This window comes from Saccopteryx leptura, chromosome 5 (assembly GCF_036850995.1).
Source record: "Saccopteryx leptura isolate mSacLep1 chromosome 5, mSacLep1_pri_phased_curated, whole genome shotgun sequence".
Classification (NCBI taxonomy): Eukaryota; Metazoa; Chordata; class Mammalia; order Chiroptera; family Emballonuridae; genus Saccopteryx; species Saccopteryx leptura.
In genome coordinates, this window is record NC_089507.1 from 28,450,440 (window position 1) to 28,465,818 (window position 15,379).

The window sequence follows — 15,379 nt, forward strand, 5'->3', positions numbered from 1 at the left end:
TGAGTGAATGCATCACTGTAGACTTTCTGTGATTATTCACAGGTCTTTATGACAAGACCCACTTCTTCATCAAGTCTCAGAATAGGTATGCTAGTCAAGCTCCCTGACACTGTATGCAGCTAATAGAAGCAAGTACCAGGAACAGCTGTTTTAAGGTCAATGTGGGAAGGTGAATGGGCCTTAAATGATATGGCCACTGTGGTTTTTTACTGTGATAACATTTATGCACATATAAATATTAAGAGGCACAATAACATGGAGGATATAAAATATTTCCTTATTGCCTTGAAATTATTTGCCTTAAGAGGGTAAATACTTTTAATAACTCTATGGCCTGGAAATAAGTCAAATCATAAAAATTATAAAAGAACTCTGTATACCAAAATACAGTGTTCTGTTTTGCTTAAGGGTTAAGTCTTTGATTACCAGCAAACACTAATACTATTATATTTTTAAAATGCCTATTGGAATATTTACAAAGAAACTATTAACTCAGCTATACACAGGAAGACGAAGCAGTTGAGAGGGAGGCTCTACGAGCTGGCAGAGCCAGAGAGATTATTTCTACACACTTTTATAGATGTCCTGTGGGAGAGTGGAACTGGAAGAGAGAAAGTGAACAAAACACCAGTGGGCTTTAAGCTGGTGATTTTTGGGTTGTATACAGCAGCAATTTTCAACTGGTGTGCCATGGCACACTGGTGTGCTACAAGAATTTTTAAAACATGCAAATACCTGACTATTTAGTCAGGGACACTGACCTCTATTTCCTTAGATTGTGAAATAAAAATGACAATAGCTGACTGGTGTGAATAAATCAAAATTATACCTATAATTTTAGTCAGATTGGCAAATAAATATATTTTTGGGTCTGCCATAGCATGAGATGAAAAAGGTTGAATATAATTACTGGTATACAGTAATTACATTACCCTCAGTATAGCTACCTATTTTCAAGCTGATCTAATTCAAAAGTAAGTTAGTGACAGAGCTGGTTTCCATACAACTCTGAGTGAGTAGCCTTGCTCTATACTATTCTAGAGAGCAAACCAGTAGTTGCATATCACAATGAAGTGGAATTGACCTCACTGTAAGGAATCACGCAGCTCTGGCTGGTTGGTTCAGTGGTAGAGCACTGGCCCAGTGTGTGGATGTCCTGGGTTCAATTCCCAATCAGGGCACACAGGAGAAGCGACCATGTGCTTTTCCAACCATCTGCTTCTCCACCTCCTCCCCCTCTCTTTCTCTTCCTTCCCCTCCTGCAGCCAGGACTCAATTGGTTTGAGGGCATCAGCCCCAGGCACTAACATGGCTCCATGGAGCCTCCTTCTCAGGTGCTAAAAATAACTCAGTTGCAAGCATGGCCCCAGATGGGGGTTGCCAGCTGGATCCTGGTTGGGGTGCGTGCAGGAGTCTGTCTATCTCCCCTCTCACTTGGAAAAGAAGAAAAAAAAAGTTTCACGCAGGCCTGAGGTGGCGCAGTGGATAAAGCATCAATCTGAAATGCTGAGGTAGCAGGTTTGAAGCCCTGGGCTTGCCCAGTCAGGGCATGTAGGACAGGTAATTAATGAATAACTAAAGAGAAGCAGCTATAAGATGATACTTCTCTCTCTCTCTCCCTCTCTCTCTCTCTCTGTAAAATCAATAAATAAAATATTTTTTTTTTAAAAGAATCACCCCCTGGCCGGTTGGTTCAGCGGTAGAGCGTCGGCCTAGCGTGCGGAGGGCCCAGGTTCGATTCCTGGCCAGGGCACACAGAAGAAGCGCCCATTTGCTTCTCCACCCCTCCACCGCGCTTTCCTCTCTGTCTCTCTCTTCCCCTTCCGCAGCCAAGGCTCCATCGGAGCAAAGATGGCCCGGGCGCTGGGGATGGCTCTGTGGCCTCTGCCTCAGGCGCTAGAGTGGCTCTGGTCGCAACATGGCGACGCCCAGGATGGGCAGAGCATCGCTCCCTGGTGGGCAGAGCTTCGCCCCATGGTGGGCGTGCCGGGTGGATCCCGGTCGGGCACATGCGGGAGTCTGTCTGTCTCTCCCTGTTTCCAGCTTCGGAAAAATTTAAAAAAAAAAAAAAAAAAAAAAAAAAAAAAATAAATAAATAAATAAAAAAGAATCACACAGCAACTATATCTGTCAACAGACTGCAACTAGATCCTGCTACCACATGAAGTAATGAGCTTTCTATTCAAGTAATTCACCTCAAATATGCAACATACTATGGCATGCCCAACTGGTACTGTGGCATTGTCATATAATAAGGAATATAAATTTGGTTTTCATCTTGGTTACTGGAACAGAGTTCCAAAACCCTTGGAATTTCCTGAGTGACTGAGGTAATTAGAACATCTTTTGTTATTCAAAATAAGTCTCTCTCAACCATGCCTGAGTTAAAGCTAATGAGGTGACTCTTAGTGGGGTCCTTACATAGATAGCTTCAGGATGGGGACTGACTGCCAGAGTTTAACCATGTGATTAGAGGAATGGAACTTTCAGCTCCACTCCTTGACCTCCAAGAAGAGGAGAGCGGCTGAAGATCAAGTTAATCACCAACGCCTACATAATCATTCGTGCCTACATAAAGAACCTCCAAAATAAAACAACCTAAACAGTGGAGTACAGAGAGCTTCCTGGCTGGTGGACACATCAATGTGCTGGGAGAAGGACACACCAAAAGAAGAGGGAAGTACTCTACACCTCTTCCCTACTGCACCCTAAGCATCTTCATTTGGCTGCTCTTAAGTTGTCTCCTCTATAATAAACCATTGATAGTAAGTTCATTGTTTTCCCATGAGCCATTTTACCAAATTACTGAACCTGAGTAGGGGGTCATGAGAACCTGATTTATATTTTATGAAAACAGCAAGTGTTCACTAGAGAAAATTTAGACTATACAGGAAAGAGATCTATTACCCAGAGGAAACAACGGTTTAAACCATTAAAAAAATATAGAAAGGATTTCCAACAAATGTTAAAAGAACTGGTGGGAAAAAACTGGCCAGTGTTTAACTAAGTTAATATTCAAGGTCTAGAGTTTGCCTTTATACTTAAGGAAGTGAAATTTCACTCACGAAATAAGAGTATATCTGTTTACAGGTGGGGCTGGCTCAAGGGTCACAAATACCACAAATGTAATAAACTTAGTTTGCCTGTAAGTTCAGTAAGATTAGTTTCAGCTAGAAAAACAAGTTTTAGCTTTACTTGTTAGAATTGCTTCTCAGAGGGTACATCGTAGATTAATGAAAGCTACTGAAGAAGCTACATAAAGAAATGTGAAGCGGGGGAATCACCATCCACCACCCTAATAACTTTACCTTTTTTGTCCAGAGGCATAAAATTATTACCCTGTTGCACCAATGGTCTGTGTTTTGAAAAAGTTCCTACTTTAGGTGAGACACTATAGTAGATCTTATTTCTCTGAATTGTTATACTTTATGGAATTTGATGAGATACCCAGTCGATACTGCAATAACAATAATGTAATAACAAGCCCCTTTATAATGGTACCTTACTGTCATCTGTTTTAGTTTCATATACATAATAAAGTAGAGCTTAGCTTCAGAGATATTAAATATAAACAACTAGCCTATAAATAAATGCATTTTAGCATTATGTCAAAAGCCCTACAATGTGCATTCAAGGGATGTTTAAGTATTGTTTATAAGAGCAAAACAATTATCATCAACCTAAGATTCCAACAAAAGGGAAATCAGTGGATCACTGGTACATCCCCATAATAGATTAGTCAGTAAATATTTTAAAGATAAATGTATACTGATATATTCATAACATAATAATGAAAAACAACACACACAAAGTGATCCCATTTTATAAGTACATATATGAAATCTAATTGTGCCAAGCTTTACTATCCTATGAATGCCATACTTTCATTCTTTTTTTTTCCAATTAAGTGAGAGACAGGGGGCAGAGACAGACTCCCGCATGACCCCTGACTAGCATTCACCTGGCAAGCCCCCTACAAGATGATGCTCTGCCCATCTGAGCCACTACTCTGTTACCCGGGAACTGAGCTATTTCAGGACCTGAGGCAAGGCCATGGAGTCATCCTCAGCACCTGGGGCCAGCTTTGCTTGAACCATTCGAGCCATGGCTGCCAGAGAGAGAGAGAGAGAGAGAGAGAGAGAGAGAGAGAGAGATATGGAGGAGGAGTGGAGAAGCAGATGGTCACTTCTCCTGTGTGCCCTGACTATGAATCAAATCTAGGACTTCCATACGCCCGGCTGACGCTCTACCACTGAGCCAACGGGCCTCCATTCTTTAACAGTTGAATTAATATGGCCCAAGATTGGCCTAGCTTAAATGTTAGTTATTTGTTCTCCCAAAGTATCCCTCAATTTATTTCTGTCCTGAAAGAAAGATGCCTAATGTAAAGGGCACTGAGTCTGTCAGCCACATTCACCAGGCAGGATCCATCTTCCTACTCTGATTCTCTCTTATTATCAGCACTGACCATAAAGGCCACACAGAGAGAAGCCTCCTTCCTACCCCCCCCTCCTCCTGAGAATGCTAATATCAGAGCCAAAGGAATGAAGCCACAGGCGCCCAAAGCTTCCAAACCTTGGGAAAGGATAGCCTCTTCCTTGACTCAGTTCTCAAAGCTGCCAATGGATGAAAACAGATGCTAAGGAAAAAGCAAAGGGTTTGTGCTAGCAGCCTCAGTGTTCCAGTTCAACCAGCCCAAAGTGTCCTGTTACATGTACATTTGCCAAGAGAAAGGTCTGGAAGGTTTATACCAATTTAGTTAACTGTGGTTATCTTTTAGTATTTGGAAGATTTTCCTTTTCTTTTTTTCTTCTCTGTGATTTTTATAATTTTTAAAAAATGAACAGGGTTTGTTTTTGAGGCAGGGAAAACAAAACAATTTTTTCCATTAAATATTGAAGTAGGAAATACATTAGTGAAGACCATTTCCTTAAAGATCAAACTGTAAGAAAAATTTCTGACAAATATTCACAGTCATCTGGCCTCTAATTCTGCCCTCAGTGCCAAGCCTCCTCCTGCGCCATTGGTACTTACATTCCTGAAGACACTCTGTGTCTGTGCAGTAGGACTGGGACTGCCTCAACTACAATGAATAAAAGAAAAAAAAAGTTAGCCATTGGACTTAAGCAAAAATAGATACTATTTATTACAAAGATCATGTTTAGTTTTTTTTTTTGTTTTTTTTTTTGTTTTTTGTTTTTTCATTTCTCTGAAGCTGGAAACGGGGAGAGACAGTCAGACAGACTCCCGCATGCGCCCGACCGGGATCCACCCGGCACGCCCACCAGGGGCGAAGCTCTGCCCACCAGGGGGCGATGCTCTGCCCATCCTGGGCGTCGCCATGTTGCGACCAGAGCCACTCTAGCGCCTGAGGCAGAGGCCACAGAGCCATCCCCAGCGCCCGGGCCATCTTTGCTCCAATGGAGCCTTGGCTGCAGGAGGGGAAGAGAGAGACAGAGAGGAAAGCGCGGCGGAGGGGTGGAGAAGCAAATGGGCGCTTCTCCTGTGTGTCCTGGCCGGGAATCGAACCCGGGTCCTCCGCACGCTAGGCCGACGCTCTACCGCTGAGCCAACCGGCCAGGGCTCATGTTTAGTTTTTTAATGCATGCTACCACAGTGTATATCATACCTCCAAAGTCAAATGTGAACACAGAACTCACTGAGGGACTCTTCAGTTTTGGGGGATTTTGTCCTACTTACAATAATTTTCAAATATACTGTGATCTACTGTAGTTCACCTATTTAAATCAAGGAATTAAAAAAAAAATCACCTGTGACAGGAACTTCCCAAAGTAAAAGCACTCAAGTATAGAGAAGAGCTACTAGAAAGAGTAAACTCTTTTAATGAGATATTTTTCTTACTGAAAACTGAAGCAGATAAAGAAAAAACAGATTCTATTTGTAGAAACTAGACCACTGAAAGGGAGGAACATGTATTGTTTTCCTTTTTGCTTTCCTCTGTATAAACAGCGGTTGGACAAATAAGAAACTAATAAAAACAGACACCACAGGGGTTGGGAGTGGAATGGAGTAGAGTAGGCTCTGACAGAGATGAAAGTTCAGTTTCCAAAGTCTATCTTTTTACATAATCAAACTTTAGAACGTAATTAGCAATTTTAAAAAGAAAATCCCTATCTATTAATAAACATACATCATCCTTTTATGAATGCTCACCCAATGCTGAGGCCTTTTTTGAATGTTTAGAATGACAATCTCATAAAGCTTCATATAGAGATGACTGCACAGTAAAGAGAAGGAGGAGCACACAACTTTTTAATTCAGCCTCACTGGTTTACACTGACATCCTCTCTCCATTACAGCAGTAAGTCATAACTTGCAATTGCTTGGAGAAGCAACGACAGAGCAGCTGTACTTAGATGGTTAAGCATGTGTTCTACAGAAAGACAGCTCTCACTTTAAAATCTGGTTCTGCAACTTACTAAAGTTTCAAGACCTTGGGCAAGTTCTTTAATACCTTTAAGCTTTAGTTTTCTCATCTGGTAAGAAAGGAATACTATTACTTGTATCTAAGTACTAGTGAGAATTAAAATAAATGATGCATGTGAACTGTGGTAACAATCCAAGAAACGTTAGCTATTATTACTATGTCACACTAAATAATTTTGGAATTAACTACTAGACAAATATTTTTATAAATTGCTCTCTAAAATGCCAGCTTGCTTTGGTACTAAATGCAATCCTATTAAATTAGAATGGGAAGACAACTCTTAATTAACATAAAAATATACTATATATCTTAATGCTTTCTAAATATGAAAGGAATCAGTCCAAAATCTTTAAATATATATATTCTATGGGTATTATCAAAATAACAAGAAATAAGTGTTAGCGAGGATGTGAAAAAAAGGGAACTTTTTTTGTAAACCGTTGGTGGGAATGTAAATTGGTGTAGCCACTACGGAAAACACTATGGAGGTTACTGAAAAAAACTAAAAAAAGAACTATTATAATATTCAGCAATTCCATTTCTGATATTAATCCAAAGAAAATACAATTCAAAAAGATATATAAACCCCATTGCAGGATTGTTTCATTGCAGCATTATTTACAATAGCCAATATACGAAAGCAACCTATGTGTCCATCAGTGGATGAATGGATAAAGAATATATGAGCCCTGGCCGGTTGGCTCAGTGGTAGAGTGTCGGACTGGTGTGCAGGGATCCCGGGTTCGATTCCCGGCTAGGGCACCAGGAGAAGCGCCCATCTGCTTCTCCACCCTTCCCCCTCTCCTTCCTCTCTGTCTCTCTCTTCCCTCCTGCAGCCAAGGCTCCACTGGAGCAAAGTTTGCCTGGGCGCTGAGGATGGCTCTGTGGCCTCTGCCTCAGGCACTAGAATGGCTCTGATTGCGGCAGAGCGACGCCCCAAGATGGGCAGAGCATCGCCCCCTGGTGGGCATGCCAGGTGGATCCCGGTCGGGCGCATGTGGGAGTCTGTCTGACTGCCTCCCCGTTTCCAGCTTCGGAAAAATACAAAAAAAAAGAATATATGTTACATAAACTCAGCCATATTACTCAGGAATATTACTCAGCCATAAAAAGAATGAAATCTTGCCTGACCAGGTGGTGGTGCAGTGGATAGAGTCAACCTGGGGACCCAGGTTTGAAACCCCAAGGTCACCAGCTTGAGTGTGGGCTCACTAGCTTGAGTGCAGGGTTGCCGCCTTGAGCTTGGGATCACAGATATGACCACATGGTCACTGGCTTGAGCAAGGGCTCACTCGCTCTGCTGTAGTCCCCTGCCCCCCCCCCCATCAAGGCACATATGAGAAAGCAATTAGTGAACAACTAAGGTGCCTGTATGGCCAGTAGCCACTGCCATAGTGGCCAAAGGTCACTGGCTTAAAGCCCAAAGTCACTGGCTTGGACCCAAGATTGCTAGCTTAAGCAAGGGGCCACTGGCTTGCCTATAGTCCCCTGGTCAAGGCATGTATAAGAAGCAATCAGTGAACAACTAAAGCAGGAGTCCCCAAACTTTTTACACAGGGGCCCAGTTCACTGTCCCTCAGACCGTTGGAGGGCCGGACTATAAAAAAAACTATGAACAAATCCCTATGCACACTGCACATATCTTATTTTAAAGTAAAAAACCGGGAACAAATACAATATTTAAAATAAAGAACAAGTAAGTTTAAATCAACAAACTGACCAATATTTCAATAGGAACTATGCTCCTTTCACTGACCACCAATGAAAGAGGTGCCCCTTCTGGAAGTGCAGCGGGGGCTAGATAAATGGCCTCAGGGGGCCGCATGCGGCCTGCGGGCCATAGTTTGGGGACCCCTGAACTAAAGTGATGCAACTACAAGTTGATGCTTCTCATCTCTCCCCCTTCCTGTTTGTCTCTGTCTCTCTCTCTAAAAAAAAAGGGCCCTGGCTGGTTGGCTCAGTGGTAGAGCGTCGGCCTGGCGTGCGGAAGTCCCGGGTTCGATTCCCGGCCAGGCACACAGGAGAGGCGCTCATCTGCTTCTCCATCCCTCCCCCTCTCCTTCCTCTCTGTCTCTCTATTCCCCTCCCGCAGCCGAGGCTCCATTGGAGCATAAGATGGCCCGGGCGCTGGGGATGGCTCCTTGGCCTCTGCCCCAGGTGCTAGAGTGGCTCTGGTCGCGACAGAGCGATGCCCCGGATAGGCAGAGCATCACCCCCTGGTGGGCGTGCCGGGTGGATCCCAGTCGGGCGCATGCGGGAGTCTGTCTGACTGCCTCTGTTTCCAGCTTCAAAAAAATACAAAAAAAAAAGAAATCTTGCCTTTAGTAACAACATAGATGGACCTTGAAAGCATTATACTAAGTGAAAAAGGCCCACAGAAAAAGATAAATGCTGCATGATCTCACTTACATGTAAAATATAATAACAAAAATAAAAAACCCGAGCTCATGGACAGAGAGAACAGATTAGTGGTTACCTAAGGTGGGCAGGTGCAGGGTTAGGAGTTGGGTGGGCAAAATGGGTGAAGGGGGTCAAAAGGTACAAATTTCCAGTTAAAATGAGTAAATAATAGAGATGTAATATACAGCATGATGATTATAGTTAATAATATTGTAAAAAATTTTCACATTCTACAGAAACTGAAAACTGACTATAGCCCCTTTGTCAGAAAACAGACCTAATGAACCTCTTAATTTGCATATACTTAAAGTTTGATTTATTTTTTCCCAATAATTTGTATATACAGTACAAAAGTCACAAGTACAAAAGAATAGTCTGTGCTAGGTAAATCTCCCTACCTGTCCTTCAGCCTCCCCAACATCCAGGGGTTCGGTTTCCTCTGCGCGTCAATCTCTCCAGATTAGATTGTCAAATAAAAAATAATAACAGCCAACACACAATAGCTGTCCAGTGTGAATGCCGTGCCTTGAACTATAAATATATAGGTCATATACTAGAGTTGCATCTTTTTAAATTTTTTTTCAGCAAGAGACAGAAAGGAAGGGAGACAGATGAGAAGCATCAACTTGTAGTTGCATTGCTTTAGTTGTTCACTGATTGCTTCTCAAATGTGCCTTGACAGGGGGTAAGGGGGACTCCAGTCGAGCCAGTGAGCCCTTGCTCAAGCCAGCGACCTTGAACTCAAGCCACTGACCTTTGGGTTCAAGTCAGTGACCATGGGATCATGTCTATCATCCTCCCATGCTCAAGCTGGTAACCCCACACTCAAGCTGGTTAGACTGCACTCAAGCTAGCAACCTCGGGATTTTGAACCTGGGTCCTCAGTGTTCCAGGTTGACAATCCACTGCGCCATCATGTGGTATGCAAAGAGATGATTCTAATAACAAAAAGCTGATACATGAACTTCCATAAGAAATCTTACATTGGACAAATTCTTTGAAAAATATTACAAAGAACAGAAAGTCTCTCTTTGGAGTTATCAAAACATACCTGCTACAGATTGAATGTTCATGCTCCCTACAATTCACATGTTAAAGCCCTGATCCTCAACGTAATGTTATTAGGAGGTGGGGCCTTTGGGAGGTAATTAGGCTTAGATGAAGTCATAAGGGTAGAACCCCCCTGATGGAATTAGTGCCCTTATAAGGAAAGGAAAAGACCAGACCCCTCTTCTCTCTGTGCCATGTGAGGATACCACAAGAAAGCATCTGTCTATAAATCAAGAGAAGAGCCATCAGCAGACATCAAATCTGCTGGCATCTTGATCATGGACTTCTCAGCCTTGAGAACTGCAAGAATGTTTGCTGTCTACAGTGTTTTGCTATAGAAGCTGATTAAGACAGTTATCTAAACAAGAATCTATTTATTTATTTTAAATCTTAGAGGAGCAGAGGCAGAGAGAGACTCCCACATGGGCCCCCACTAATATCTACCCAGCAAGCCCACTAGGGGGCGATGCTCTGACCATCTTGAGCCTTAACTCTGTTGCAACTAGAGCCATGTTTTAGTGCCTGAGGCAGAGGCCATCATGGAGCCATCCTCAGTGCCCGGGCCAACTTGCTCTAATCTAGCCTTGGCTGCAGTAGGGGAGGAGAAGAGAGAGAGAGAAGGAGAGAGAAAGAAGTGAGAGAGGGAGGGATGGAGAAGTAGATGGGCGCTTCTGTGTGCCCTGACCGGGAATTGAATTCAGGACTTCCACACACCAGGCCAATACTCTACCACTGAGCAAACTGGCCAGGGCCAAGAACTTATTTATTATTTTTCTATGTCCACTCAAGAAACTCATGTATACTGTATTGGAGGCGCCCTTCTTCCCATGAATAAGAGCTGCCTGTGGACTTGAGAACAGTGTGGTAGAGAACAGTGGTTAAACAGAGAAGCTTTAGAGTCACAGGTATCTGAGTTCAGATTCTGTCTTTGTTACTTTCTAAAGCAGAGTTTCAAACTATAAGAGATATATATGTATAACCTATTATGAACCTTAAGGTCATTGTGTGGATTAAGTGATTAAATTAAATTAAATATATATAAAATTAAATATACATGTATACAAAGTATTCAGTTCACCAGCAGAGGATGTTTTCAGATCACAGCAATGTCACAGCTGCTATTATGTGCTTAATTTAAAAAGTTAACTAACAGGCCCTGGCCGGTTGACTCAGCAGTAGAGCGTCTGCCTGGTGTGTGGAAGTCCAGGGTTCGATTCCCGGCCGGGCACACAGGAGAAGCACCCATCTGCTTCTCCATCCTTGCCCCTCTCCCTTCTCTCTGTCTCTCTCTTCCCTAGCCAGGGCTCCATGGGAGCGAGGTTGGCCCAGACGCTCAGGACGGCTTCATGGCCTCCCTCTCAGGCGCTAGAATGGCTCCAGTTGCAGCGGAGCAATGCCCCAGATGGGCCGAGCATCGCCCCCTGGTGGGATGCTGGGTGGATCCTGGTTGGGAGCATGCTGGAGTCTGTCTGCCGCCCCCCCCTTCTCATTTTGGAAAAATATAAAATAAAAAGTTCACTAACAGAACTTCAGTGCTTTCTAAATGAGCATTATCTACACCCTCCTAGAACCTTAACCTTTACTTTGGCCTTTCTACTTAGAAGCAAAATCCTTAAGTCCTCTCTCTTTTCTATCTTGGACTTGATTGTGTTATTTATATTGTGGTATTTTTCACTATATGCTGTAAAATACAACAGTTTTCTAATATGTTATGCCTCAAAATTTTATATACTGCTTACAAAAATTAGGAGATGTTTTATTGCTTCATATGAGCAGTGTATTTTGTTTGCTTTTAAACTTCATGAGTTTAAGTTCTTTTCCTATTAACAAGCAGATTTCCTGTTTAAAAGGAAGTTTTATACAATTTGTCTCTTCATTTTTTAACCAGACCTAAATTAGATTACCAGTTCTTCTCTGGTTTTGCAGGCTGCTTCATTTTCATAATTTCTTATGGTATAAAATATGAAAGCAAAAAAAGACTTGTACCTCAAGTTACATTGGTCACACACACAAACACACACAAGACATCCCCCGGTTTCACTGGTTAACTTTTCTCAATAAATTATAACCAACACTTATTGCAAAGTATGCTGGAAGAGGAGTAGCCTCTAAGATCTAACATTTACTATTAATTTTTTTTTTTATAAATAAATTTTTATTTTAATGGGGTGACATCAATAAATCAGGGTACATATATTCAAAGAAAACATGTCCAGGTTATCTTGTCATTCAATTCTGTTGCATACTCATCACCCAAAGAGTCAGATTGTCCTCTGTCACCTTCTATCTAGTTTTCTTTGTGCCCCTCCCCCACCCCTCTCCCTCCTTCCCTCCTCCCGCGCTCGCCCCCCCTGCCCCCCCGGTAATCACCACACTCTTGTCCATGTCTCTTAGTCTCGTTTTTATGTCCCACCAATGTACGGAATCCTGTAGTTCTTGTTTTTTTCTGATTTACTTATTTCACTCCGTATAATGTTATCAAGATCCCACCATTTTGTTGTAAGTGATCTGATGTCATTTCTTATGGCTGAATAGTATACCATGGTGTATATGTGCCACATCTTCTTTATCCGGTCTTCTAATTTTTTTAAGTGATTAAAGCCTTTAAGCCAGTGGTTCTCAACCTGTGGGTCGCGACCCTGGCGGGGTCAAACGACCAAAACACAGGGGTCACCCAGCAGTTCTCAACCTGTGGGTCGCGACCCTGGCGGGGTCAAACGACCAAAACACAGGGGTCGCGACCCACAGGTTGAGAACCGCTGCTTTAAGCAAACTCTTGGCCAATACAGCAAGAATCCATAGAAGAGTAGTGTCCTTAACATGTACCAAGTCCAAGTTGGCCCCAACACCATGCCAAATCCCTGAAAAATGCAACCCAATCACAGTTCAGTCTGTTAGGAGCTGTCACAGGGAGCAGGAGTCCAGGAAAAGTCCACATCCAGGAAAAGTCCACATGGCACTGGAATTGTCACAATTCTATACTTTGCAGCTCACGTCCAAGTCCCAATGACCGCTGCTTCTAGCTGGTAATGATTCAGGTAGACTGGAAAAGCCATCTGCAGCATGTGTGGAGATGGAGCTTCTGTTCCCCTCTGCCTGGAGAGATGAGACCAGGTTGCTTTTCCCTGGAGCTCTGTGACTGTGGCATGGTAAAGAGAACCTTGGGATAGACTAAGCTGGGTGGCAAAGGTAGATTCATAATAGAAGTTGGCAAAAGGGGGAAAGAGAGCTCTAAATTAGGAGTAGGTCCCAGCCTGAAATATGAGTGGGGAATTGAGGTAGGAGGAATAAAGGAAACACTATATATTAAACAAAGCAGCAGAAAATAGGACTATCAACACCCACAACAGAGATCTTCGAGGGAAGAATAAAAAACCTGACTTTTCAGGCAAGACATAGTTAAGTGGCACTTGTGCAAATGAGATCAGTTTACCTGCTTCTTGGAAGAAATACCTAGGTTATTTCTAGGCTCGTCCACAGTATCCTAGATGGGGCCGACGGCCGTGGGCACCTTCAGCCTTCAGTGGCAAACCCCAGCATTCTGGGCAAGGTTAGGTCATAGGTGGCTGGAGCAGGGCTGGAAGAGACTGAACCCTCCCTTAGAGGAGCGAGGGGGAAGCCTACCTTCCAGTGTCCCTGTTTCTTCACAGCAGAGGCATGTAAGTCTGGCAGGCTTTAGCTCAATGACTATTAAATTTTTGTTTACAGTGTTTACGGTCCTCTTCCTTGGCTCACAACTTTTATTTAACTGGTTCCTTCCTTTACAGCAAACAATTAATAAATGAAAAAAGAGGGAAGGTGATTCATTTTGAATATGAAAAGAAGCCAGTGACCTGTTCTATATGGCTGTCATGCATGGTACTGGTCCACCAGTAACTAAATGCTACTTCAGTATTTATTTAAACTGAGTTTGTTTCACCTTTAAATTTTTAAGCCCCCTTCCAAATCATAAATGAAGAAGAGTGAATTCATGGCCTCAGATCCTAGATTAAATGGTTACATTTAAAATGTTATTATCGCCTGACCTGCAGTGGCACAGTGGGTAAAAGTGTCGACCTGGAACACTGAGGTCGCTGGTTCAAAACCCCAGGCTTGCCTGGTCAAGGCACATATGGGAGTTGATGCTTCCTGCTCCTCCCCCCCTTCTCTCTCTCTGTCTCCTCTAAAAAATAAATACACAAAATCTAAAAAGAAAAAAAAAAGATCTACCAGAAGACATTTAAAAAATAAAAAAAGTTTAAAAAAATAAATAAAATGTTATTATTCATATATGAAACATTTTACTTCTATGGACACAGAAATTAAGTCCTAAATAAAGTAGATTCAGGAAAGGGGGGAAAGTCCTGCCTGTTTGAGCAAATAAGTTTACTCAAAATTATCATTAACTCTTTTTAACTCCAAAACCAAGAACAAAAATGTACTTTCAAATCAATGGCAAAGTCTCCTGGTCCATGTCCTCTCTGACCGGACCTCACAGAGCTCACAGTCATACGTTTGGAAATTTTCTGAGCAGTAAGATTCCTGTGGCTTTCCTCAAAATATAAATACAAATATGTATTCATTTATCTGACATTTAACGAGTGCCTTCTATGTGCATTTTGTCAAAGTCAAGTTTTCAGATTTTAAGAGGCTATTTACTATTTTTCAAATTCCTCAGGAATTCATGTGTCAACTTTATTTGCAACAACTCAATTCCTTGCTAGCTTAAGAGTAAGATATTATTGAAAATGAAGATGAAAAATAGGTGTGCCTTGTTTAAAATATTCTGAATAGTAACCAACGTCAACTCATTGGTTCCAATGTGGGGTTTAGGAAATGCAGCCATAGAAATAGTGAGTCTACATTATGGATCTGCAGGTGTGGTAGAGAGCTTAAGATGGAAGACAAAAACATTTCATTAAAATAAAATAAAAAAGGATAAAATCCCACCATCTAATGATAACCACTTGTTAACATTTTGGTTAAACATGTTCCAGATATACATTTTTATAATATATATGTTTGTACAAATAATTCTACAAAATAGTATACTCCATGTTATTTCATCTTTTGCCATACTAAACAACTAGGCACAAAACTTTTAATGCCGGGGGAGGGGCACAAAGAAAACTCTTTAGAAGGTGACGGAGGACAATCTGACTTTGGGTGATGGGTATGCAACATAATTGAAGGACAAGATAAACTGGACATGCCTTTTTTTTTTTTTTTTTTTTTTTTTTTGTATTTTTCTGAAGCTGGAAACGTGGAGAGACAGTCAGACAGACTTCCGCATGCGCCCGACCAGGATCCACCCGGCACGCCCACCAGGGGCTACGCTCTGCCCACCAGGGGGCGATGCTCTGCCCCTCCGGGGCGACGCTCTGCCGCGACCAGAGCCACTCTAGCGCCTGGGGCAGAGGCCAAGGAGCCATCCCCAGCGCCCGGGCCATCTTTGCTCCAATGGAGCCTTGGCTGCAGGAGGGGAAGAGAGAGACAGAGAGG

At 42.5% G+C, this 15,379-nt stretch overlaps 1 protein-coding gene across 1 annotated transcript in view; it reads right to left on the reverse strand.

Moving 5' to 3' along the window:
* SMIM14 (small integral membrane protein 14) overlaps positions 1 to 15,379 on the reverse strand; it is an 81,799-nt gene that overhangs the window by 14,263 nt on the left and 52,157 nt on the right. Inside the window, exon 3 of the mRNA XM_066386182.1 lies at positions 5,035 to 5,083. Within this exon, the coding sequence (XP_066242279.1) occupies positions 5,035 to 5,083 (49 nt within the window). The remainder of the gene's footprint in view (positions 1 to 5,034; positions 5,084 to 15,379) is intronic.